Below are 24,424 nucleotides of genomic sequence, written 5' to 3' on the forward strand. Positions count from 1 at the left end.
GCCCCCGCGCAGCCTCCCGCGCCGCGCCCGGGCCCTAAGGCGCCCTCCACGCGGACCCCGCCCCGGGCCCCGGCCCCGCGCCCGCTGGTGAGTAGCAGCCCCGGCCCCGGCCCCGCTGGCCTCCGGCGGCTCTTCCGCCCGCGGGCCCTGGGCGCCGCGGCCCCGGCCTCCTCCACGCCCCTCCCGGCCCGGCCCCGGGCCTGTCCCGGGGCGGGGAGGACGGCGCGGCCCCGCGGGGCTGAGGCCGGGCCCGACTCCCCCGGCCCTGGGCCCGGCTGCGGAGGAGAGACGAGGCCGGGCCTCCTGTCAGCCCTCCTGCGGGCCAGGGAGGACAGGCGGCGCCCCGGAGTGGCGGGGAGGGTGCGGCAGGGGAACTTTTATTTTTTTGCCAGGATTTCTTTATCTTTTAATTAAAGATTTTATTTGTTTTACAATTTTTCCCCTACCCTTACTTCCCTCCCCCCACAGAAGACAATTTGTCAGTCTTTACATTGTTTCCATGGTATTCATTGATCCAAATTGAATGTGATGAGAGAGAAATCATATCCTTAAGGAGGAAACATAAAGTACAAGAGATAACAAGACCAGACAATAAGATATCAGTTTTTTTTTTCAAAATTAAAGGTAATAGTCCTCAGTCTTTGTTCAAACTCCACAATTCTTTCTCTGGATACAGAGGGTATTCTATCACAGACAGCCCCAAATTGTTCCTGAATGTTGCACTGCTGGAATGAGCGAGTCCATCAAGGTTGCTCATCACCCCCATGGTGCTGTTAGGGTGGACAGTGGCATCACTTTCCTGATGTCAAGGCCTTCTTCAAGAACAAAGGACAAATTGTCATCATGGAGAGGATCCATACTTCCGATAGGACTTGGATAAGATGCTTTCTAAAGTTCCTTCCAACTCTTAAGATTCTGTGATTCTATAACCTATGTGTGGGTTTAATTTTTTTTAAGTAATTTTTTCAATCAACAGACAAGATGGCCTCTCTCCTACTTCCTCCCATTGGGAAAATAAAGAAAAACAACAATATACACAGTCTAATTTACTTTTTTGCCTCTGTGCAGGAGCAAAACATGGATAGTTACAGAGTTTAGAATTGCATTGTTTGGTCTTTTAATTAGGCTCAGACCTGAAGCATTTGGAATGGATCTGAGAATCTGATCTGTGTCTGTGCTATGCCTTCTTATCTTATATCACTTTTCCTTCCATATATTCCATTCAGTGGTCACCCAATATGTTGGAAATCAAGGTACTTTAACATATTCTGAGTACCCAGGTGACAGACACTTGGAGTATATCAGTGTTACTTCTACTTTTGCTTCATGACCAATCATACATCTTCTAGAAGAATGGAGGATATACTTTAATGGAGCTGTGGGTATTCCCCCTCATGCAGATTGTTACTCTTCCTTGGCCTGTCCATCTTAGGGACCTCTTGCCCATATCCTTCTGTAAATTCATATAAATTGTGAGTGACCTTTCACTAGTTCTCTTCATATATGAATAGCAGTAAAAAGTATATGGACTGTTCATTCATTTATTACTTACTCTCTAGGTAGCACATTTGTCCTTTTCCTGTCTTATATACATGCACACATGATACATTTATATATAGAATGCATTTATATTCCTGTATATATATATATATATATACATATTCAAGTATATGTATTTATGTACATTATATATAATATGTACTTTATTTCCTTTTGCTTCTCCCCCATACTTCTTTGTTGGTTACATGTTACAGCATATTCATAAACTCAATGTGTCACCCTTTAGTCCTTTGGCTAACCTGCAAATTTGGTTCCTTTGGAGGGGGAGCAAGACAGTGGGGTTAAGTGACTTGCCCAAGGTCAAAATTTGAACTCAGGTACTCCTGACTCCGGGTCTTGTGTTCTATCCACTGCATCACCTAGCTGCCTCATGCAACTTTAGCTCTTGGGAAAATGTGATATTTAATTACTAAGGGCCATTACCAGATGAATATTGATAGTAAAAGATGGACGTTTCAGGAAGAAGTTTAGGATCATTAAAAAACATTACATAGTTTTTATAAAGTAATCCAGATGATTTTCCTTTTAGTTAGTTTTTGACCCAAACCATTGTCCATCAGAAGTATCTATTCAAAATACAGATCCTGATAATAGACCAACTTTATGGGTTGTCCATCCTACTGCATATCATTATTTATCCTTTCTTCCCAAAGTGGATCAGTGATTTCAGGAGGGTGATATCTTGATTGCAGGTGAATTGGTTATAAAAGAGTCAAGACTGTGCAAAGTCACAAACCTTACTTCTCTAGAGTCATCAAGAGCCAGTGGTAATACATAGGTCAGGGTAGCCTTTGGTAGCAGAGAACCTGAGTTATTGCCCTAGTTCATTATGTCTGTGACCTTGATCAAATTTTTTTTAACCTCTTTGTTCCTCGTCTTTTTGTTCATCATTCTCTTCCTCATTATTATATGATGAATTTCTTTAGCTTACTATGTACAAAATTCTGGTCTAAGCTGTGGAGATAAAATTGAAAATGATAGAGTTGCTACCCTCACAGATCTCCCATTCTAAAGGGGAAAAGAACCTGAAAATCAGATAGAATAGTCTCATGGTCCTTAGATTACAACAGCAAAGCAGCAAAGACTTGCATGAATTGATGCTGAATGAAATGAGCAGAACCAGAAGAATACTTTACACATAGAGTGATGATCAACTATGAACTATGAAGAACTTGTTCATTTCAGCAGTACAATAATCAAAGGTGGAAAATATCCATACCCAGAGAAGGATGTGGAGTTTTAAGTGAAATGAAAAGCCTACCATTTTCAATTTTTAAAAGTTGTATTATATCCTTTTTCTCTCTCTACTATTTTCTTTTTTCTATTTGAATTTGATTCTTCTCTCACAGCATGATCAATATGCATCTGTGTTTAGCATGATTATAAATGGAGAGCCTTTATTATATTGTTTTCTGTCAGGGAGGGTAGGGAAGGGAGGGAGGGAGAAAAATGTAAAAAAAGCTTGCAAAAAAAATTGGTAAAAATTACCATTGCATGTAGTTGGAAAAACAAATAAAATATTAAGAAGAAAAAAAGATTATTGCAGCAGGAAAGATTTTATTTATTTTGAATTTTACAATTTTTTTCCCTTATTCTTACTTCGCTCCACCTCCACCCCCCCTCCCCACAGAAGGCAATCTGTTAGTCTTTACATTGTTTCCATGGTATACATTGATCTTAGGGTGAATATGATGAGAGAGAAATCATATCCTTAAGGAAGAAACAAAGTATAAGAGATAGCAAAATTACACAATAAGATAACAGGTTTTTTTTTTTTTTCTAAATTGAAAGTAATAGTCTTTGGCCTTTGTTCAAGCACCACAATTCTTTCTCTGGATACTGATGGTATTCTCCATCATAGATACTCCAAAATTGAACCTGATTGTTGCACTGATCAAATGAGCAAGTCCATCAAGGTTGATCATCACCCCCGTGTTGCTGTTAGGGTACACAATGTTCTTCTGGTTCTGCCCATCTCACTCAGCATCAGTTTGTGCAAATCCTTCCAGGCTTCCCTGAATTCTCATCCCTCCTGGTTTCTAATAGAACAATAGTGTTCCATAACATACATATACCACAGTTCCTTAAGTCATTGAAGGACATTTACCCAATTTCCAATTCTTTGCCACCACAAACAGGGCTGCTTAATATCTCTTAAAATACATTTTCACTGATAAAATAATATCTGTAAATGAGATGATGGGACAAGGTGATACCTAAGGATACTTCTAGTTCTAAAACTATGATCCTATAATTTTTCAGCATGTTCACAGTTGTAACATCAACGATTTTTAGCTGGTGGTGATGGAGAAGAATTTTTAGAATAGAACCAATGCCCTTTCTTCATCTGTTGTCTTCCAATTTCACCCTTACATACCATTTAAATGCTCTTGCTCAAATATGTCTCATGTCAAGCTCTCCAGAAACTTTTTTTCTTTTCTACTACTTTTAGATGTCAGTCTTGTCAGTCTAGTTAAGTTACTTGCTCAGGGTCATATAGCTTAAGCTCATGTATTCCTGACTCCAGAGCCAGCTCTCGCTCCACAACAACACAAGCTGTCTCTAAGATGTAAAGTTTGTTTTGTCTTCTAGGCTCATATTTTGTTTCTTACAGCTGAACTTTGACCAAGTATTAAAGTTGATTTAATTTAGAAAGCATCATTGAGTTCTTTATGGAATTTCTCTACCTGCTCATTCTCAGCAACAGATATCTACACATAAGCTACAGTTTTCTTTGTGGTGGTCTTTTTTGTATATGTTTACAAGGAATGTTACAATTTGAAGTGTCTGTATCTCATGAAATTTTTCTTATTTCCTTTGAAAACCAATGTTTTTATTTGCCTCAAGGGAAAATCTATGTATGTCATCCCTTCAGTTTTTCTTTTTTTATAACATCAAATCAGATGGGATGTTCAAAAGTTGGTTCCTGAACAAGAATCTCACATGTAGAGATCAAGGAGCCGAGTTAATTTGTATAGATGGTGAAAATGAAGTGATTCTTAGTATCTTTTCCCCTCTTCTTTGCCACTTGACCACTGGGTGGGTCATTTTGTGTAAGATAAAGGGCCATTTTATAGTTTGTTTCGGGTTTGGGTTTCCATGACCAAAGAAGCTGTCAAATAACTAACCAACTGATAAGTCTCATTGAGCCTAGAGTTGACCTTGGAGAACAGATTCTCTTTCCCATACTATACTTTGAAACCTTTCCTCAACCTGAAAGGGTTTATGCTCCACATAAATCTCTACAATATGTCAAGTTAGAGGAGGAGAACACTTTGTAGAGATATGAGCACAATACTGAGATAAATAGCAGTGGTTTCTTTTAGTATTGTTTTCAGTGAACAAGAGGAGACTTGTTTGGACCACTTAAAAACTCACATCTTTTTTTTTTAACTTTTAACTTCTAAATTTATTTGTTTATTTATTTATTTATTTTGAATTTTGCGATTTTTTTCCCCCCTAATCTCACTTCCCTCTCCCCACCCCCCATAGAAAGCAATCTGTTAGTCTTTACATTGTTTCCATGGTATACAATGATCTAAGTTGAATGTGATGAGAGAAATCATATCCTTAAGGAAGAAAAATAAGGTATAAGAAATAGCGAAATTACATAATAAGATAACTTTTTTAAAAATTAAAATTAATAATCTTTGGTCTTTGTTCAAGTGCCACAATTCTTTCTCTGGATACAGATGGTAGTCTCCAACGCAGATACCTCAAAATTGTGCCTGATTGTTGCACTGAGGGAATGAGCAAGTCTATTAAGGTTGATCATCACCCCCATGTTGTTGTTAGGGTGTACAATGTTTTTCTGGTTCTGTTCATCTCGCTCAATATCAGTTCATTCAAATCCTTCCAGGCTTCCCTGAATTCCCATCCCTCCTGGTTTCTAATAGAGCAGTAGCATTCCATCACGTACATATACCACAGTTTATTAAGCCATTCCCCAATTGATGGACATTCACTCAATTTCCAATTCTTTGCCACTACAAACAGGGCTGCTATGAATATTTTTGTACAGGTGATGTTTTTATCCTTTTTCATAATCTTAAAAACCCACTTCTGCTGTATGGATCGGTAAACAGATTTAGAACCACAGAGAACCCTTAGAAACCAAATTATCCCAACTCATTCTTTTCACAAATGGTTAAACTTGAGTTGAGAGGGAAGTCACTTCCTTTAGGTAACCTAGGGCAGGATTTGATCTCAGGTCCTCTCCAAAGTACCTTGTCCATAGTCATTTATTCAGTACCTTATGCTTAGTACTAGGGATACAAATAAGAAAAAGATGTTCCACTAATGTACTGTTGGTAGAATTGTAAAGTGATACAACCACTCTGGAGTGCAATTTGGAACAATAACCAAAGGGCAATCAAACTGGGAATACCCTTTGATCCAGGTATTAAGTCTAAATCCCAAAGAGATCATAAAAAAGACTCACATGCACAAAAATACTCAGAGCAGCTTTTTTTGTGATGGCAAAGAACTGGAAATTGAGAGAATGCCTATCTACTGGAGAGTGGCAGAGTAAGTTGTGGTATATGAATGAAATTGAATGTTCTTATTCTATGTATCTGAAAGCAAATCAAAATATTTTTTCACTTATTTAAATTTTAAATTTTTTGTTTTTTCTTCCTTGTGACTTTTCCCTTTTGTTCTGAGTCTTCTTTCACAACATGACTAATATGAAAACATGTGTAATATGATTGTGAATATATAACCTATATCAGATTACTTGCTGGGTTACAGCAGGGGTAGGGAAGTCTGGGAAGATGAAAACTTTAGGAAAATGAATATTGAAAACTATCTTTACATATAATTGGAAAAATAAATGCATTTTTTTAAAAAAGAAAAAGATAGTCCTGCCCTCAAGGAGCTAAGAATCTAGTGTGGGAAGATAGTACCCTAAAGGAAGCTGAAAATTGGGTGAGTGTGTGAAGGCTACTAGAAGCTTCAATGTCCCTGGGGTGTGATGTTTCCGAACAGAGCAGCTGGTAAGAAATAAAGGGTTGTCCATAAAGTTCTATAAAGGAACACATTCTTAATTTCAGGGCATGTGGGATGTAGCAAATTGTACAATTTATTTGACCACAATCATTCAGAAACTGATTGATCGATATTTGTCCTTTGTTCTAGAAGAAGACCATGGTATCAGGGAGGTGCACCATGATGAACAAGCGAATTGGATTTGAGTGAAGGGGTACTGTGCTAAGTCACCAGCCTCACTTTCTTCTCCAGAGCCATCTGGGTCCAGGGACCAGATATGGATCAGAACAACTGGAGATGACCCTGGATGTGAGGTTTCAGGATTATGTGAGTTGCTTATGTGACATTGCTAATAAGTATCAAATGTTTGATGCCAGATTTGAACTCAGGTCCTCCTGAATCCAGGCCTGGTGCTCTATCCACTATACCATCTAGCAGCCCTCAAAGAATCTCAGAATCTTAAGAATTGGAAGGAACTTTAAAAAGCATCTTGTCCTACTCTAGAATTGTTGACAAGAGGCAGTCAGTCTTCTCTAAATCAAAATATATGCTAAGTGAATCATCTCTTTGAATAGAAGAAAATGATGCCTTAAAAAAAAAAAACCTCTCCTTTCTCCAGAAAAGTTGTTTGTATCATTTTTACCAAGAGCAAAAGGGAAAGAAAAACAGTTGAGTTAGACTGATCACAACTTCAACCAAGAGAACATCTCCTGAGTGTTTCCCTTTCTCTCCATTCCCACTGGCCCTCATTGCCTTTCATCTGACCTGGTCTTCCTGCCTTTAGACCAGAGGTGGGAAATGTCCAACCCCTGAGCTATATGAGGCTTGATCATTTGATCTGGCCCAGCTAAGGCAACCCAGGTGGGACTTGAAATTCAAACTCTAGGAGCTTTTTTCATAGCATATATTAAGTGGAAACATAATAATAACATAAAATTTGAGAGAGAACCATGAAACATCCCTTATGGCATAAACAGACACACTTGAATGATGGGATGCACACATATGCTTCTCGTCAGCTACTGGCTGGTCTACCTGTATTGTGCTGACTTGGGACAGTCAGCGCCAGGCAGGCTGAGAGTATACATACTGCAAAAGTGCTCACAAACTGTGGAGAAACTACAGCGATCCTGTGATGTTGAGGTGGGCTACGATGAGATGATTTCTCTCTGAGATGGTTCCTCTTGATGATGACCTTGCCAACATTAAGGATGTTGTCAGCACAGACAGTAATTCCATTCTAACCTTTATCAACATGTGTATGATCAACAATCCTCACCCAAACTGAATCACAGATGAAGATTAAGGAAATGACAGTACACAGAAAGAACCTCAAGACTTATTAATACAAATGTTGGCTATGTTCCAAATCCAAAATGCAAGATTAGAATGGTAATCAAAGAAAAATAATGACGTTGCTGGTGATGCACACGCTGGAGTTTTGTTAGTTTTGTTAAAACTTAAGTGGTGTGACAGTCTATAGATGGCGAGTACAAAGAAAAGAAAAGTTGATACAGAGGGTCGATCTTTCCAAGAAAAATGGACGAATGATTATTTTTTTGTTGAAGTCAAAGGCAAACCTATGTGCCTAGTTTGTGGCAATGCATTAGCAGTAATGAAAAAAGCCAACCTAGAGCGTCATTATAGTTCAAAGCATGCTGAACTCAAGGAATTGGGAGGCCAGGTGCGTCTGGATAAAATCAGGGCTCTTCAGCAGAGTCGAGCACCCCAGGAAGTCACTCTTGCCACACCCTGTTGTGCTGGGAGCAACATCATCCAGGCAAGTTATGTAGTGAGTGAGCTCATTGCCAGGAAGCTGAGGCCGCATGTAGAGGGCGAGTTTGTGAAAGATTGCATGGTGGCCGCTGCAAAGCTGTTAGCCCCAGACAAAGTCAAATTGTTTGAGAGTGTTAGTTTGTCTCAGAGAACCGTCTCTGATCGGATTGCTGACTTAGCACAAGATATTGAAAAAACACTGCAGGATTCTGTGGGAGATTTCCAATTTTTCTCTCTGGCTTGTGACGTGACAACAGACATAACAGATACTGTCCAGTTGGCCGTTTTCATTCGAGGGATAACTGCAGAGTTTGACACAAGAGAGGAGCTGCTGTCTCTGGAAGCCTTGCACAGCCCTGCAAGTGGAGAGGACTTGTTTGAGAGACTTGTTTTATCAATGAAAAACCTTGAGCTAACATTTGAAAAGTTAAGTGGCCTTACCACAGATGGAGCTCTGGCCACAGTGGCTTCACAAGAAGGGTTAATTGCATTTGTCAAGAAAGAATGGCATCATCTCAGTCTTGACCCGAGTGATTTAGTGATATGCCACAGCATCACACAACAAGAAAGTCTCTGGGCACAGTCATCTCGACTCAGTGATGTGATGTCTACAGTTCTGGCATGCGTGAATTTTGTCAAAAGCAGAGGGTTTAACAGCCTCCAGTTGAAGGAGTTATTGAGTGAACTGGATTCTGAGTACAGTGATATTGTTCATCACTGTGAAGTGCGGCAACTGAGCCATGGAAACCTGCTCGTGAGGTTTTATGAACTGCGCAATGAAGTGAAGCAGTTCATGGAGATGAAGGGAAGACCTGTCAGGGAACTCAGTGACAGCCAGTGGCTGTGTGATCTGGCCTTCATGGTGGACATTACCAAGCACCTCTCAGAGCTGACTGTCAAGCTGCAGGGCCCCAACCAGCTTCTCAGCAACCTGCTTTCAAATGTAAAATCATTTGAAGCTAAATTAAAGCTGTGGAAAATGCAACTTGAAAGGAATAACACCGTGCATTTCCCCACTCTGGAAGGACAAAAGCCTTCTACAACACTCGAATATGCCGGTGAATGTGCGAAACTAGGTGAAGCTTTTCATGAAAGGTTTAAGGACGTGAAAAGTAAACAGATGGAATTGAACATCTTTGCTACACCCTTCAATGTGGAACCAGCCCATGTGCCTGATAACCTCCAACATGAAATCATTGACCTGCAAAGTGACGATGAGCTGAAAGCTCGGTATAATAACCTCCCCCTGCTTGAGTTCTATAAACGTTATGTAGGCAATGCTGAATTTCCCACTTTGAGGAGACATGCATTGAAATATGCATCAGTTTTCGGAACAACTTACTGCTGTGAACAGTTCATTTCAAAACTTGCCATGGCAAAGAGTCGACTGCACTCCAGACTGACTGATGTGAGCCTGGAAAAGCAGCTGCGAGTAGCAACACATCAATACCGGCTAACATCACACACCTCCCCAAAGAGAAGCAGTTCCAGCCATCACATTAGAGGTGAGTTAATTAAATATTGGACTAAACCTAGCAGGCTAATTTTGAAGTTGAGAATTTTGTATGGCCAGCAAATGAGATGATAAATATCCAAAAGTTTCCCCATCCCTTCTCTAGACTCTGTTCACTTCAGTCTATCTTCCAACACCTACTAAAATGATTAAATAAAGCACAGGTGTGACTATGTCCCCATGTTACTGCTCAGTAAACTTAAGTGACTTCCTATTCTAGGACAGATTACAAACTATTCTGTTTAGTATTTAAAGTTCTTCATGCCCTTATAGGAACCTACCTTTCCAGCTTCTTGCAATTTACTTTTTCACAAACCAGCCTTTTTGCTGTTTTCCATCTCTCATCAACATACATATGTATGCACATATCCTAACTATTCAAAACTGAGCCCAAGTGGGACCACCTTTCCCCAAATTTTTTTATATAATTTTCTGTGTGCATTTTCCCTTTATAGAATATGAGCTTCTTGAGGACAGGGCTTACTTTGTTGTTATTGTACCGAATCACCTATCATGTGAGGGTAGGTGCTTAAGATGTGCTTGTTGAATTGAATTGAAGCATGCTTTTTTTAAAAAACAATTTATTAATTTTTATTTTTAAAATTTTTTAAATATTGTATTTATTTTTCCAACTACAGGGTTTTGAGTTTACATTTTTTCTTTCTTCCTCTTTCCCTTCCCTCCCCAGTCCCTTGTCAGAAAGCAATCCCAATATAAGTTAAACATGTCTAATCTTGAAGCATACTTTTTAAAATGTTTATGTTCTTTACTTTCTTTTTTCCCTTTCTCTCAAGATTATCTTAGATGCTGTCTTGAGACCTTAAAAATGGAGCCAGTGGAAGTGACTGGAGACTCTATGAAACGTTCTCTTTCCATTGATGAACATAATGATCTGGCCCAAGCTGATGAAGCTAAAAGACAAAAGGTCTCAGAATGCTGTTTAACTAAAGATCAAGATAATGACTATGTTGTGAGCAGTGAGCCTGTGACCAGACAGTCAGAAACCATAACTGCCAGGGAAGGTAGAAACAATGTTAAGGCTCAGATTGAAGAAGAGGAGGAGGAGGAAGAAGATGAACTTTTGAAGGAGGAAGAGGAGGATAAGGATGGAAAGGGAGAGAGCTTTGCTGATATGATGAAGCATGGACTCACAGAAGTTGATGCTGGCATCACAAAGTTTGTGAGTTCTCATCAAAGCTTCTCAGGAATTTTAAAGGAGAGGTATCTTCACTTTATATAGTTGGTTTGACAAGGCTTTGTGTGGAACTGAAATTCATTTCTAAGGTTCCAGAATCATGGCCAATAAATTCAAGCACTTCATTTCTGTTTAACATGATTGTCTTAAGATTCCCTCATTTAAGAGGAGGGAAGAGAGGAAAGCTAGTTTGTAATGCAGAATACTACCTAGGGAAATGGTATTTTGTTAAATGAATGTAATTAAGATCTCTGTACAAATAATACCAATTTCTATATATGCAGTCCTGGTTTCTCTCCTGAGTTCAGTCTCAACTATTTATTATCTGTTGGACATTTTGAACTGAATACCCTTCAGGCATTTCAAACCCAAAATGTCCAAAACAAAACTCATTTTCTTTTCCACCAATCCTACCCCATCTTTCTAATTTTGCAGAACACTATTACCCTTGCAGCCTCAGTGGCATCCTTGGTCCTTCCCTCTCCCTTAACCCACATATCCACCCTTAGTCAAATCTTGACATTTCTGCCTCACCTGCCCCCATCTTTTTACCCCTGTAATCAATGATGTAGGCTTTCCTTCCTCAGGAAATTCCAGTGGCCTTTTTTTCCTGCTCAGATTAATATAACTTCTATGGCATTTAAGCTTTCACTGATCTGGCCAGCCCCAAATGATCTTTCCAATCTTACCATATTATTCCAATCCTGTGCCTTGTTGTCCAATTAAACTGAATTTCTTACTCTTTTCAATGGTAAGCCATCTTCAGGCCTTCATCTTGTTTATTCCCCAGGCCTGGAACAAATAACTGGACTTCTTCCTCTTAGACACCCTGATCCCCTCAAGACTTAACTCAAGTGCTACCATCCCTCATCCCCACTTTAACCCTGACTGCTTGTGCCCTCAGCTCCTAGATCCTCTTGTTTCTGTAGTATGCCAATATATTCATGATGCCATGGACGCTCCTCAAGTTCCCTCTGTGTCCATGACTGCTTGTGCCCTCAACTCTTGTTTGTGTGTGTGCCATTATATTCATGATACTATGTGAGCTCCTTGAGTTCCCTCTCTGGATGCCTATCTTTTGGCATCATTCTTGGCACATAGTGATTGATTTCAGGGTGGCTCAAGTCCTGTTCCTAACTACCTAATTTTTAATTCATATTCAAAAAATGTTGCTGATAATTTCCAAAACAATTTATTTTATTAAATAGGTGAAAGTTTTCTTCTGGAATTTTATAACTTGTTTTCGTTAGCTTCTCTTGTCCCATGTTTTCAAAGAGGTAAATTTTTAAACCTCTTGCAATTTTTTTTCCCTTTTCTGATTGGAATCTTCATTGCTCTAGATAATTCTTGAAAAATTCCCTCCACCAATTCAACTCAGCAGGGAATATGTACCTTTATAGTTTTCAGAATGTGGCTTATGGCATTGAGAGGGTGTGACCTAACCAGAGTCCCAGGGTGAATGGATGTAAGGCAAGAAGACATGAATGAGCTCAGGTCTTTCTACCTCCAAGACTGGCCCTCAAGCTACATTGCTGCTTGTTGAAATTATTGGGATTTTTCACCTGTTACTTTTTAACTCTATTTCACATTTTATTTAATGCTAATTCTTACTTGACTAGGCCAGGTAAAAAAAATTATAAATTGTTGATTTAGTCCTTCTCTGCAGGATTCCTTTAAAAGACCACAAAACTTCTCTATTAAGTATATTGCCAGACTCAGTACACAAATCAGTATTTATATAAAAAAAACCCCACCATAATCATGATTTGTATAGCTTACTAGTGAATTTTGGAAAAAATGAAGTATTAATTTTTTTTGTATTGTATTGACATTCTTAACTGCTTATAAGTATAATCTTGAAATATAATGAAATATTAAAAGTTTATTTACCTGTTTTCTTTTTATTAGATATTCTGACTTCATTATTCATGAAATAGGGAAAGATGGCCGTATAAGATATTTGGATAACTTATCCATGCCCATGGATGATGAGGTAGCTGTAGAATTCTTTAATAAAGTTGCTGATTTTAGTAAGATCGTGTTATTTTCCTCCTTGGAATTTTGTGGTGACTTCTGGTGTTTTAAATTTTTCTTTTGTTTGCCTGTTTTTGTAATTTTAAAGGATCTTTCAAAAGATACAGTTACAGTTTTGACTGAAGAAGATAAGCAGCGTTTAGAAGAACTTCAGCTTTTTAAGAATAAAGAAGCTAGTGTTGCTATTAAGGTAAATAGCAGAAATCTGAAAATTTTTACCTATGTTTTTCATTATCTTTTTGGAGTATGTGAATAAGGCCCCATTAAAGGAAGAACTTAATATGACTAATATAAATCATACATTGTTAGCATAACCACTTTCAAATTAAATGTCATTGGAATTTCTGGCAGTTCCTTTTTATCACTATATTTTGGACTTCAGTGGTATAGTGGTTAGTGTTTTCAGCCTGAAGTTAGGGAGACCTGAGTTACACATTTGAGTTCATATATCATTAACTGTCATTATTATTACTATGATCATCAGTGGTAATAATGTCACATTTATCTAGCACTTTGAATCCATCTTCTGACTTCTCTCTCCTCTTCCCCAATCAGAAAAATTGTTAATGCAGTGCCTTACTGTGATATGAACGTAACCTTAAGATCTGAAAGGATGTGCTATCAGGAAAAAAATGTCTAGACCAAGCTGGAAAGGCCTGAAGCCTGGGTTTAGGATATCTGTGTTTGTTGTCATCAGCATCTCACCATTCAGTTGACCAGTGTACAATGAATATGTTGTGAGCCATGGAACTTAGAAAAGAAACAAGTTCAAAACAGCTCTTTAGTGTGGAGCTCCTCCCTCTTCCCTGTTTCACTTCCTCATTTCATTTCCAAATGTTTGCAGACTTTGAGTCCTGGTATTCTCAGATTATCTACAAATATTAATTTACCAATTGATAAAGTTAGTGTGCAGTCAGTATTCAATGACTAGTGAATGGATACAGAATCAGAGAATATTAGTGGAAGGGACCTTGAAATGGATAATCTAGGTTCAGTACCAGAGAGGTGACCCAGAGAGGTGTTTTTGCCCAAGATGACAGATTTAATAAGTAGAAGTTCTGATACCCAAACCCAGGTCTTTTGACTTTGTTTTGAACAACACACTTCCACTACTGGATATACTGAACCAAAATCATATTGGAATTCTTGCTAAAATTAAAATAAGATTTAAAGAGGTTGTCATTAAACAGAGGAGGAAGAACACCTTACCAGCCCTTACTGACAAATAAATGAGTTGGCAAAGTTTGTATTATCATGAATGCCAAAACAGGAAGATTTCATAGGACAATTGATAATCTCATCTCAGAAAGCTTATGACATATATTGCCAAACACACTGTCACGAAAATGATAGCTTCCAGGCAGTAAAGTGGCACAGTGGATAGAGCACTAGCCCTGGAGTCAGGAGGACCTGAGTTCAAATGTGATCTCAGATACTTTTAATAAAGACCTTACTGTGTGATCTTGGGCAAGTCACTTAACACCCATTGCCTTGCAATAACAAAAAAAAAAAAGAAAATGATAGCTTCCACAACAATAGCTGTTGCTGAAGATGAATTTTGTGAAGGATTTTACAAGATTCTGTAAAGTTAATCAATATATACTTTCATTCTTGGTAACTTCAGAGTGCAGGTAGTCTCCAAGGTAAAAGATAAGAGTAAAAATTCTGTAAGAAGATATGGATTATGGGGGACGGCTAGGTGGCACAGTGGATAAAGCACTGGCCTTGGAGTCAGGAGTACCTGGGTTCAAATCCGGTCTCAGACACTTAATAATTATCTAGCTGTGTGGCCTTGGGCAAGCTACTTAACCCCATTGCCTTGCAAAAAAAAAAAAAAACCTAAAACAAAAGATGGATTATGGGGTGGCTAGGTGGCACAGTGGATAGAGCACTGGCCCTGGAGTCGGGAGTATCTGAGTTCAAATCTGGCCTCAGACACTTAATAATTATCTAGCTATGTGGCCTTGGGCAAGCCACTTAGCCCCATTCCCCATTGCCTTAGGAAAAAAAAACCCTAAAATAATAAAATAATACTAATTAAAAAACAAAGAAGATATGGATTAGGACCTGTAGGGTAATTCCATAGCTGCCTCATTCATGCCTTTGTGCCATGTTTATTTCCTTCAGGAAGAAAGTCAGAAGCTAATGGACATGGAGAACACAGAAAATGAAATTGAGTTTATTTTTGTATCCCAGAGATGAGAACAGTTGATGTTTAGTCCTCAGTGGTGACAGTGAAAGTCAAAATCAGTAGCAGATTAGAAGGAAAAAAAATACAGTACACTGTATTGATAAAATCACAGGTCCCTGTCTCCATCCCATTGGGAAATAGTTACCCTGGAGAAATCTAAGAGCCTTTTTTGCTAAAAAGAGAAACAGATTAGCCTGTGATAGCACTTTGGAGTACAAGCAACATGTGCAACATATTATAGCAGAGGAAAGTGGAAGATTATGAGCAGTATTGCTTTAAAAACAATTAAAGCAAATAGAGGGGAAAACAAGCCTACAGAGTGTTTGGTGTGAGACCAGCTGAGCCAAATCATCCCAAGAGCATTTATAGTTCAGCTTGGAAAAAATAAAACAAATCTGCTAGTGTTTCTATAGAGACCTGTTCTCATTGGTAACAGTAAGGAAATTAGCATTTTTCATCCCTGCCACCTGAGCACACCATGAAACATGAATGGTGTTTGAAATTATGGTGCAGTAGAAGGAGAACTGAGTTCAAATTCTGGCTCTGCTGCTTGCTACACTTGGATAAGGCAGCCAGTGGCATCAAGACATTTGTTCTTGATGCATTGTTTCAGTTATATTTGACCCTTTGTGACCCCATTTAGGATTTTCTTGGCAAAGATACTAGTGTCACTTGCTATTTCCTTCTCCAGCTTACTTTACAAATAAGGAAACTGAGACAGTTTCAGTGACTTGTCCTATGTTACATAGTTGTATGAGATTGGATTTGAACTCAAATTTTCTTGACTCAGGGCAGGGCTGGAACTATATCCTCTGAGTCACCTACCTGCCCAGAGTCAACACCTGAGTTCAGATCCAGCCTCAAGACCCTTCTAACTGTCACCCAGGGCTAGTCATTTAACCCTGTTTGCCTCAGTCTCCTCCAATGTAAAATGGGCACAATAACATCTATTCCTTAGGGTGTTATGAGAATCACATGAAATAATTGTCAAGCTGTTAACTTGGTTCTAGCTCATGATAAGTGCTATAGAAATGTTAGTTATTATCATATAACATTGGCAAATCACTTTGCCTTTCTACTGTGACCTTCACCTCCTCCTCTTTAAAATTGAAGCAGCTGTAGTCATTCTCTTCAGGCTCCTTTAGGACCTGAATCTTTGGATTTGACCAAATCATACATAAGGAATACATGGGTCTTGCCCCAGTCCTTGGAGCACTGTTGATCCAGACCAGACTGGGAACTATGGCTTGGTGCTTGATTGACTCTTGCCTCCCTCTCCAGACCAACTCTACATTATTCTTCATTTGGCCAAGCTGACTTCTCCCCCATTCCTGGATTTTCTCTTCACCTCTGTGTCTTAAAATCTTTCTCTTCTTTCAGACTTAAGCTTGCATGCCAACTCATAAATGAGGCTTTTCTCTGAATCTCTTAGGGACTACTGTCTCCCCCCTCTAAAAATTTTATTTCTTTGCATATGTATATGTTGCTTCCTCCTGACAAAGTGTAAATTCCTTTTTTGTCTTTGAATCTCTGGTATTAGAATTCAAATTTGATCTCATATTTACTTAACTATATGACTGTGGCCAAGTCACTTAACCTATCTGCCTTAGTTTCCTCTTGTGGAAAATAGGTTTGATAATATCTTTTTCTGAAGGTTCTTATGAGGATCAGAGGAAATAATATTTGTTAATATCTTGATGCATAGTAGGTACTATCTAAATGTTAGCTATTATTGTAATCATGTTATTACTATTTTATTGAAAATATTATGTTGTTATATTATCATTATTTTAAACCCTTTCAATTTGGTTGCTAAGTTCATTAAAATCTGATGTGCTGATAATAGTAAGCATTTATGTAATGTCTTTTGTGCTATAAGTATAGCATAGATTATTATTTCATTAGTCCTGGTCCATTAGTATGTGTTTACAAAATTCTTGTAGATAACTTTTTGTTGTAGATTGTTGAAGACACCAAAGAAAAAAGAACAATTATCCATCAAGCAGTGAAATCTTTGTTTCCTGAATTAGAGACAAAAACAGAGGAAAGAGATGGGAAAAGGTATATTGTGGCTTACCATGCAGCTGGAAAAAAGACTTTGGCAAGTAAGTGTGTGTGTGTGTGTGTGTGTGTGTGTGTGTGTGTAACTTTGACACCAAAATTTTTCAGGGAAAGGGGGGAGATTTGATACTAATTTTAATTTTTGTTTATTTTTTGTTAAATTTTTGTTCATTGAATGATATTCATGATATCAAACCTTCAGAAATGGTGAAAATTGTCTTTTAGAAGGCCAGAGTATTATATGGGTTGTTGATCCAAGCCACAAAGCTAGAACTAAATGATCTGCTTTGTCCAGATCCCTTTCATTAAGGACAAAAAATTTATCAAATTCTTTTGGTTTCTTAGAATAATTTTTGGTAAATGTAAATTGAAAAGGGCTGGGTATTAATCTAATAGGAAAGAGAAAATGTTATTTCTCAGTATTAAGGGATTTCATGTGAAAGTGATGAACTGTGACTTATTACCTCATGGTAATGACTTAAAAGGAGATAATGAAATAATGTGCTGAGAAGATGAAATATATATCTGGTCAAAACAAAGGAAAGGAAATGTTGATATTTCTCGTGTTCATAAGTAAGTTTTTTATATAATATTTTGAGAAATTTCTGGATCAAAACAAGACATTTTAGATGTTTTTGTTGAGATACATCTAAAATTGAGGTTAGTTTATTAGTCAATAGCACCCTTCTCCAGTAATAAGATTAGAAATAGTTGTCAGTAAAGGGTCTCTAATTGGTAAACAACCATCAAACATTTGATATTTTTATGGTTTTTTTCTTGGAAATTATCATTTTCTTAGCTTGTACTACATATAACTAAAAATAATTGGAATTATGAATTGTTTTTGTGAGTATTGTCATGGCATCTTTTTTACTCATTTCCTTTAATTAAGCCAAATGAATTTTCTTACATTTCCTTTTCTTCTTCATTCCATCTCTTCTGCCTTTCATGTAATTCCAATTTTCCAGGAAAGGGTAGAAGTTCCTATACAGCCCACTACTTTCTTTTTTATATTTCAGAGTACCTTTTGATCTAGTGCTGGGTGGGACCTCACAGTCATCTAGCCAGTTCTTTATTTTAAAGATGAGGAAAGTGAAGGCCAAGAAGTTTTAAATGGCTTCACCATGGATAGTCATATAGGTAATAAGTATTAGTGGCTGGGTTTGAACCATTGTCTTTTAACTCCAAATCCATCTATTTGTTTCACAGAGAATCACAGAAGTATTTTATAGTTGGAAAGGGAGTTCTATGGTTGTCCAATCCAACCAATACTAGCTCCAAATCATTACTTTTTTTTTAACATACCTGATTGGTGTCACACAGCATAATTTAACAATTCCTATCAGTTATTCCTCAGCAACATCTCTTGCTCTTACCTGTATTCCTTCTCTAATCCTACTACAACCACCTGGGTACAGTTCTAATTTTTTTTTGTTCAAAATGTTCTGTCTTACACTCTCTAGGAACAGAAAAGCTGTGTTATCAGAATGTAGTAGATGCAAATTAAAATAACTCTGAGGTACCAGCTCACACCTACCAGATTGACTAAAATGACCAAAAAGGAAAATGATCAGTGTTGGAGAGAATGTGGGAAAATTGGGTCACGCATGCACTGTTGGTGGAGTTGTGAACTGATCCAGCCATTCTGGAGAACAATCTGGAACTATGCCCAGAGGGTGATAAAATTGTGCCTACCCTTTGATCCAACAGTACCACTACTAGGTATGTATTCCAAAGAGATCATAAAAAGGGGGAAAGATCCACATGTACAAAAATATTTATAGCAGCTCTTTTTGTAGTGTCAAAGAATTGGAAATTGAGGGGATGTCCATCAATTGGGGAATGGCTGAACAAGTTATGATACATGAATGTTATGGAGTACTGTTGTTCTATAAGAAATCATGATTAACTGGACTTCAGAAAAGCCTGAAAAGACCTGCATGAACTAATGCTGAGTGAAATGAACAGAACAGAAGAACATTGTACACAATAACAGCAACATTGTGAGATGATCAACTATGATGGACTTAACTCTTCCCAACAGTTCAGTGATCAGAGACAATTCTAAAAGACTTGTGATGGAGAATTCTATCCACATCCAGAGAAAAACAATGGAGTCTGAATGCAGAGTGAAGCATATTATGTTAACTTTTTAAAATTTCAGTTATGTTTTTTTCTTTTTCAGTTTCCCCCACCCCCCCTTAGTTTTCTTTTTTTTCAACATGACCAATATAGAAATATATCAAATATGATTTTACATGTCTAACCCACATCAGGTTGTTCCCTGCCATTGAGAGGTGGGAAGGAAAAGAGGGTAGTAGAAAAATGTGGAACTCAAAAGTTTACAAAAAGATGAATGTTGAAAACTACCTTTGCATATATTTGGAAAATACATAAGTAAAAAAAAAAGGGAAGGTACTAAAAACTAATATCAAGAAGACTGGAAACTACACTAGATGCAAGTAGAAATATGAGGGTCAAAACTGGTTAGCAATAGATTTGTTACCATGCTAGATTTATAAATGGCATCAGCTGCATAATCTCTGAAAGGGGAAAAGCCCCACATTTTCAGGGACTATTTTAATGAGTTGGGTCTTTAATACTATGCTTAGCACAAAATAGGCCCTTGATAAATTCTTTTCTCCTTCCTCTCCCCTTTCTGTATGAAGCTAAGCCCTTATTATAATCCAGAATTGCACCTATTTCTAAACCCTGAAGATTAAAAGAAGACTAAAGCATTTCCTGTCAATATAAATGAACTGCTTAGAATATCTGAGAAAAGCTTATTTTAATTAGAGCTACTGTATCCTGAACAAGAATTGTGTAGATTTCAAATGATAATTGATAAACTGTAGTATTTTTTTGTTAAATATGATCCCATATTTCTCTGAGAACATGGGGAACTTGGAATTTAGACAGATTAAGTAACTTAATATACTTCTTTGAAGTCCAAGCTAGGGCTTGAATGCAGATTTAGTCTTCATTCATTCATTCTTTTTATGCCATACTGTCTAATGAACCCTAAAGCCTTAGCAACACAGCTTCTCTCTTTACATGACTAATTAAGTACTTGGAGCACAGACATACCAAAAGTTTTACTTGGTTTCATTTCTGTTATTTTGTAATTGATGTTTTAAGATTGAAAAAAAAAAGAATTAGGTAGTGCATCAATAATTTTGTGTCCCAGATACCTCTCTTTGAGTTTTTAAGCCAAGTTTTAGTCTAATTTTCATCTATACTTTATATTAGTATCTCTTATATTGCTTAAATATTTGCTGAGTTGAATTTTGCAAGATAAGTGCATCCTAAACAATTTATAGGGATTTCTGTCAAGCAGTTAACATTTTTATTGACTTTAATAAAAACATGGAGATGTCTATTGGAAATTTTTTTCCTCCAGTAAAATATAATTTTTGAAGCCCTTATTGTAGAGTAAACTAGGTAACTAGATGTTGTGCAATACAGAGTACTGAATTAGGAGTCAGGAAGGCCTGAGTTCAAATCCAGCTTCAGATAGTTAATTGCCTTATAAACTGGGGAAGTCACTTAGCTTCTTTCTGCCTCAGTTTCTTTATTAAATTAATACCATCCACCTCCCTGGATTATTGTGAGGCTAAAATGAGAAGATTTGTAGACGGTTTTTCCAATCTTAAAGTACAATGTTGTTGTTGTTGTTATTATTATTATTATTCCTGGTTTTAATAATAATAATAGTGACTCAGCAGCCTGTGCAAGGCTTAGCATTTTAGTACAATAGGAATTTTAGCTTGTAGGGAATTGGAGGGACCTACCTTAAATTTACTTTTCCTTTTGCTTAATAGGCAGTATTGTTCTGACACTGGACTTCCAACCTAGACTATCTTCCTTTCTTGAACCATAGACATTCTTCCCATACTTACAGTCACCATACTCCATATGCCTCCCCCAGAATTTAGAACTTTGCTTTTTACTTACTTCTATCTAAGAACCATGGCTTTGAGTGCTGGGTATCATATTAAATGCCTTCACTAGGAGAATAACTGACCATCAAATTCTAGTTAGATAAATTCATTTGAGTCTAGATTGATAATTCTGTACTCTAAATTTTCCAATATTCTAGAATGTTTTTTATTTAGAAGAGGTATTATAATATCCTGTGGAAAATTTTTTTTAATTTGCTTCAACTTTGGTCTTGAAAGCTGGGAGAACTGAGTTCAAAGTCCCATCTGATATTGTATTTAACTGATTGCATTTAACTTCCCAGTGTTCAGGGCACTGATAAACTGATGGGGGGTGTAGACCCTGAATTGGCAGAGGGACTTTTTGTTTATATACCAATGAAATCACATATCTAGTCCCAATCCCATCTCTCTTGTTTAAATTGAAAACAGAAGCAGGTGGAGGGGCCATAGTGCAGAGATGGGTCACCTGAATTCAAAATCAGCCTCTGATACTAGCATAGTGATATTGGTCAAGTCACTTAATCTTTGTTTGTCTTACTTTCCTCATCTGTAAAAAGGGCAAAGTAATAGGACCCACCTCCCAGGGTTGTTATGTGAGCAGCAAATGGAAAATTATTTGTAAGGGTTTAGCGTAGTAACATAGTAAGTGCATGCTATTTAACTATTAGCTATTATTAGTTACTAATATAAAATAACTAAGCAAATACTATTATTGTATTTAGAAACTCCATATCACATTTAGAAGGAGGGATTGAAATGTCATGAAGGCAAAATGCATATTGTATATCTTAACTCTAAATATCTTGAAGTTACTAGATTCGTTTCCTGTATACTTTTATAAAAGTTTGAATTCTGTAATTGCTGTTTTCTTAGACCATGATACCTGAAGATATTCATATCTGTTTATGTGAGAAAGAGATAATTTTTTTCATGCATTTACTAATCAAAACTGCAGGTGTATAAATGAAAGCTTAAATTCCAATGTGTTAATTTTCTTTCAACATACAATTACTAGTTTTCTCTTTGTGGCTATAGTTATTCCTTAGAGCTAAGTGAGAATCTAGAATTTCTAGATAAGAGACTGTCTAATTAAATTTTATGAATCTTTATTAGTGGCCAATTTAAAAATTGATAGTTATATTAAAAAAAGCAAAACTGGATAGATTAGTATTTTATCACACATCTTAAACTTTTCACTGAAAACTCATTTTGGAGTCTTATGATAACTTCAGAAGGGGTCTTTGTTTTTGTAACCAGTAACAACACATACACACTCTCGTATACAACAAACTTTTTGTGAAGGATGTCAGAAAGCTACTGTGGCCCAATTTATTTTGTCCACAGGAGATTTGTTATGCCTATAATTTATTTCACTCTCCCTTTCCCCATGTATTTACTGTTGCCTCTGCTGCATTGTTACATTGCGTTCTTGTCTGAATAGCTATCACCACCACCGCTAAGTGCTGTAGAAATCTACATATAGTCATAATTTTTACATGTTCACCTCTAAAGCACTTTAATAAATAAAAATTAAATGTTGCTCTTTGATACTCTTTTTTGCTGTGCATTTGGAGTCAAAACTGCCACAGGTAAGAGCTGTTGGCATTCCGGGTAGAAAAAAATGAAATGCCAGTCATTCTAATATACAAATTTGCTGGCTAAAAATCTAATAAAAAAACAAACAAACTAGTAAGGTCCGCTTCAGTATCATAAAGTTAGAAGGAAAAACCAAGACAATGTTTTTTATCTCAGATTTTCAGAAGAATTTGGGGGGGGGGCTGAAAGGAAGGCAATATAAAAAAAGGGGAAGCTTTGGGGGGAGAGCTTAGGTCAGATTGACTAGTAGAAGACTTGTACTATATGTCTAAATTAGGCAGTATTTTGTGCTGGTATTACTGCTTTCATACAGTTGTTTTTAGATAACAAATCCTTTCACTCAGCTGTTAGGGCAGTGTTCTGGACATTTTATTTTATAATTTCTCATTTCCTTATTTCTCAGCTAAAACCACAAATCTGTAAGAGAATATCATTTGTATTTTTACAAGACAATTTTTAGCTGAAGTTTAGCGAACAAAAGCATCTGACTTGTGGAAAAACACAGACTCATGTTAACATGCAAATAAGTGAAATATTTTTAAGAATAACATTGGCAGGAGAGTGTTTATTTTTTATCTTTTTTACATTTTTTCTGATTCCTAATTATGTAAGAAATATATAACTTATGTTTTTTGTTACATATATAATTAAATATTATATAAGATCAATGTATATCACATGTTTGTTCATTGTTAGATTTTTTCCATATTTCACTATATACTTCTGTACCATTAAAATTTCACTTTTGAGACACAGCTCAAAATAAAAGCTGTAAATTATTTAATTCTAGATCTTCAGATGGATTTAAATGTAACTACACAGTTTTATAGCTTGAATGTTTTAAGAACTGGACTTTTAACAGATCAAGAAATGTATGCCACTCTGATAAGAAAAATGCCCTGAAAGTATATTTAGTCATGTTTCATTCCTATCCTCTCTCTGTTTCTCCAGAAATGATAAACAGACCTCTCATGTCAAAAAAAATTCTCTGGAAGGTCCAGATTGATAATTTTAGCATATTAGTGGTTATTATAAAACTTTTGAGAAAGGAGTAGAAAATGGTTTTTTAAAAAGCCACTTTTATATCATTTTTGAATTATTTCTTGTTATTACAGAGCATTAGACTTTACTCAGTCCTGGTGAAAAATCCCAGTGGATATATACATACACACACACATACACACACACACACATATATGTATATATTGCAATTTAACCATGATCTCTTATGAAACTGGGAATGTTGATGCTCAGATGCCAGAAACACTTTTTCTAAAGTGACTCTCTCAGAACTGATGGTACTTTTTATAGTACCTTACATGTGGAGGTCACTGATCACTTTACAGACATATTCACAGCACTCATAATTCCTAGCATTTATGGCAAGTTAAGTAATTGCCTAAAGCCACAAGGCAGCTCTTTAAAGGTCCCAGGAGGTCAGTTTAAATGATAACCAATAACCTGTATTGGCAGGCTGTTTAGATCAATTTCTTAACTTTCAGATTTAGGAGCAAGGAATAGAGCACTCATAGTAACAAAAAAGGAAACACAAAGCAATAGTGTCTATCCAT

The 24,424-nt window shown here is 37.0% G+C and overlaps 1 protein-coding gene across 9 annotated transcripts; it reads left to right on the forward strand.

The window, feature by feature from the left end:
- On the forward strand, positions 1–23,771 carry LOC141493087 (general transcription factor II-I repeat domain-containing protein 2A-like). Of its 9 annotated transcripts, XR_012470111.1 has the most exons (8): positions 1–87; positions 6,697–9,827; positions 10,630–11,056; positions 12,939–13,023; positions 13,153–13,254; positions 17,216–17,360; positions 18,780–19,038; positions 19,116–23,771. XR_012470111.1 is itself a non-coding variant. In XM_074193963.1 (7 exons), the coding sequence occupies exons 2-7, from the start codon at positions 8,030–8,032 to the stop codon at positions 18,821–18,823; spliced, it is 2,601 nt and encodes an 866-aa protein (XP_074050064.1). In that variant the 5' UTR covers positions 1–87; positions 6,697–8,029; the 3' UTR covers positions 18,824–23,770. The 9 variants fall into 9 exon arrangements, 6 of the variants coding, with proteins under 6 accessions (XP_074050064.1, XP_074050067.1, XP_074050068.1 ...); XM_074193963.1 differs by having other exon boundaries at positions 18,780–23,770; XM_074193964.1 differs by having other exon boundaries at positions 67–87; positions 6,700–9,827; positions 18,780–23,770.
- The last annotated feature ends 653 nt before the right edge of the window (positions 23,772–24,424 follow it).

The sequence above is a fragment of the Macrotis lagotis genome, chromosome 7 (assembly GCF_037893015.1).
Source record: "Macrotis lagotis isolate mMagLag1 chromosome 7, bilby.v1.9.chrom.fasta, whole genome shotgun sequence".
Lineage (NCBI taxonomy): Eukaryota > Metazoa > Chordata > Mammalia > Peramelemorphia > Peramelidae > Macrotis > Macrotis lagotis.

What these genes read in the sequence shown, in the direction of transcription:
- LOC141493087 (XM_074193963.1), top strand. Translation starts at nt 8,030, where the DNA reads ATGGCGAGTACAAAGAAAAGAAAAGTTGATACAGAGGGTCGATCTTTC. An exon ending in CCATGCCCATGGATGATGAG is followed by an intron (nt 13,024 to 13,152) that starts GTAGCTGTAGAA and finishes GTAATTTTAAAG; the next exon opens with GATCTTTCAAAAGATACAGT. An exon ending in AAGCTAGTGTTGCTATTAAG is followed by an intron (nt 13,255 to 17,215) that starts GTAAATAGCAGA and finishes TTTTTGTTGTAG; the next exon opens with ATTGTTGAAGACACCAAAGA.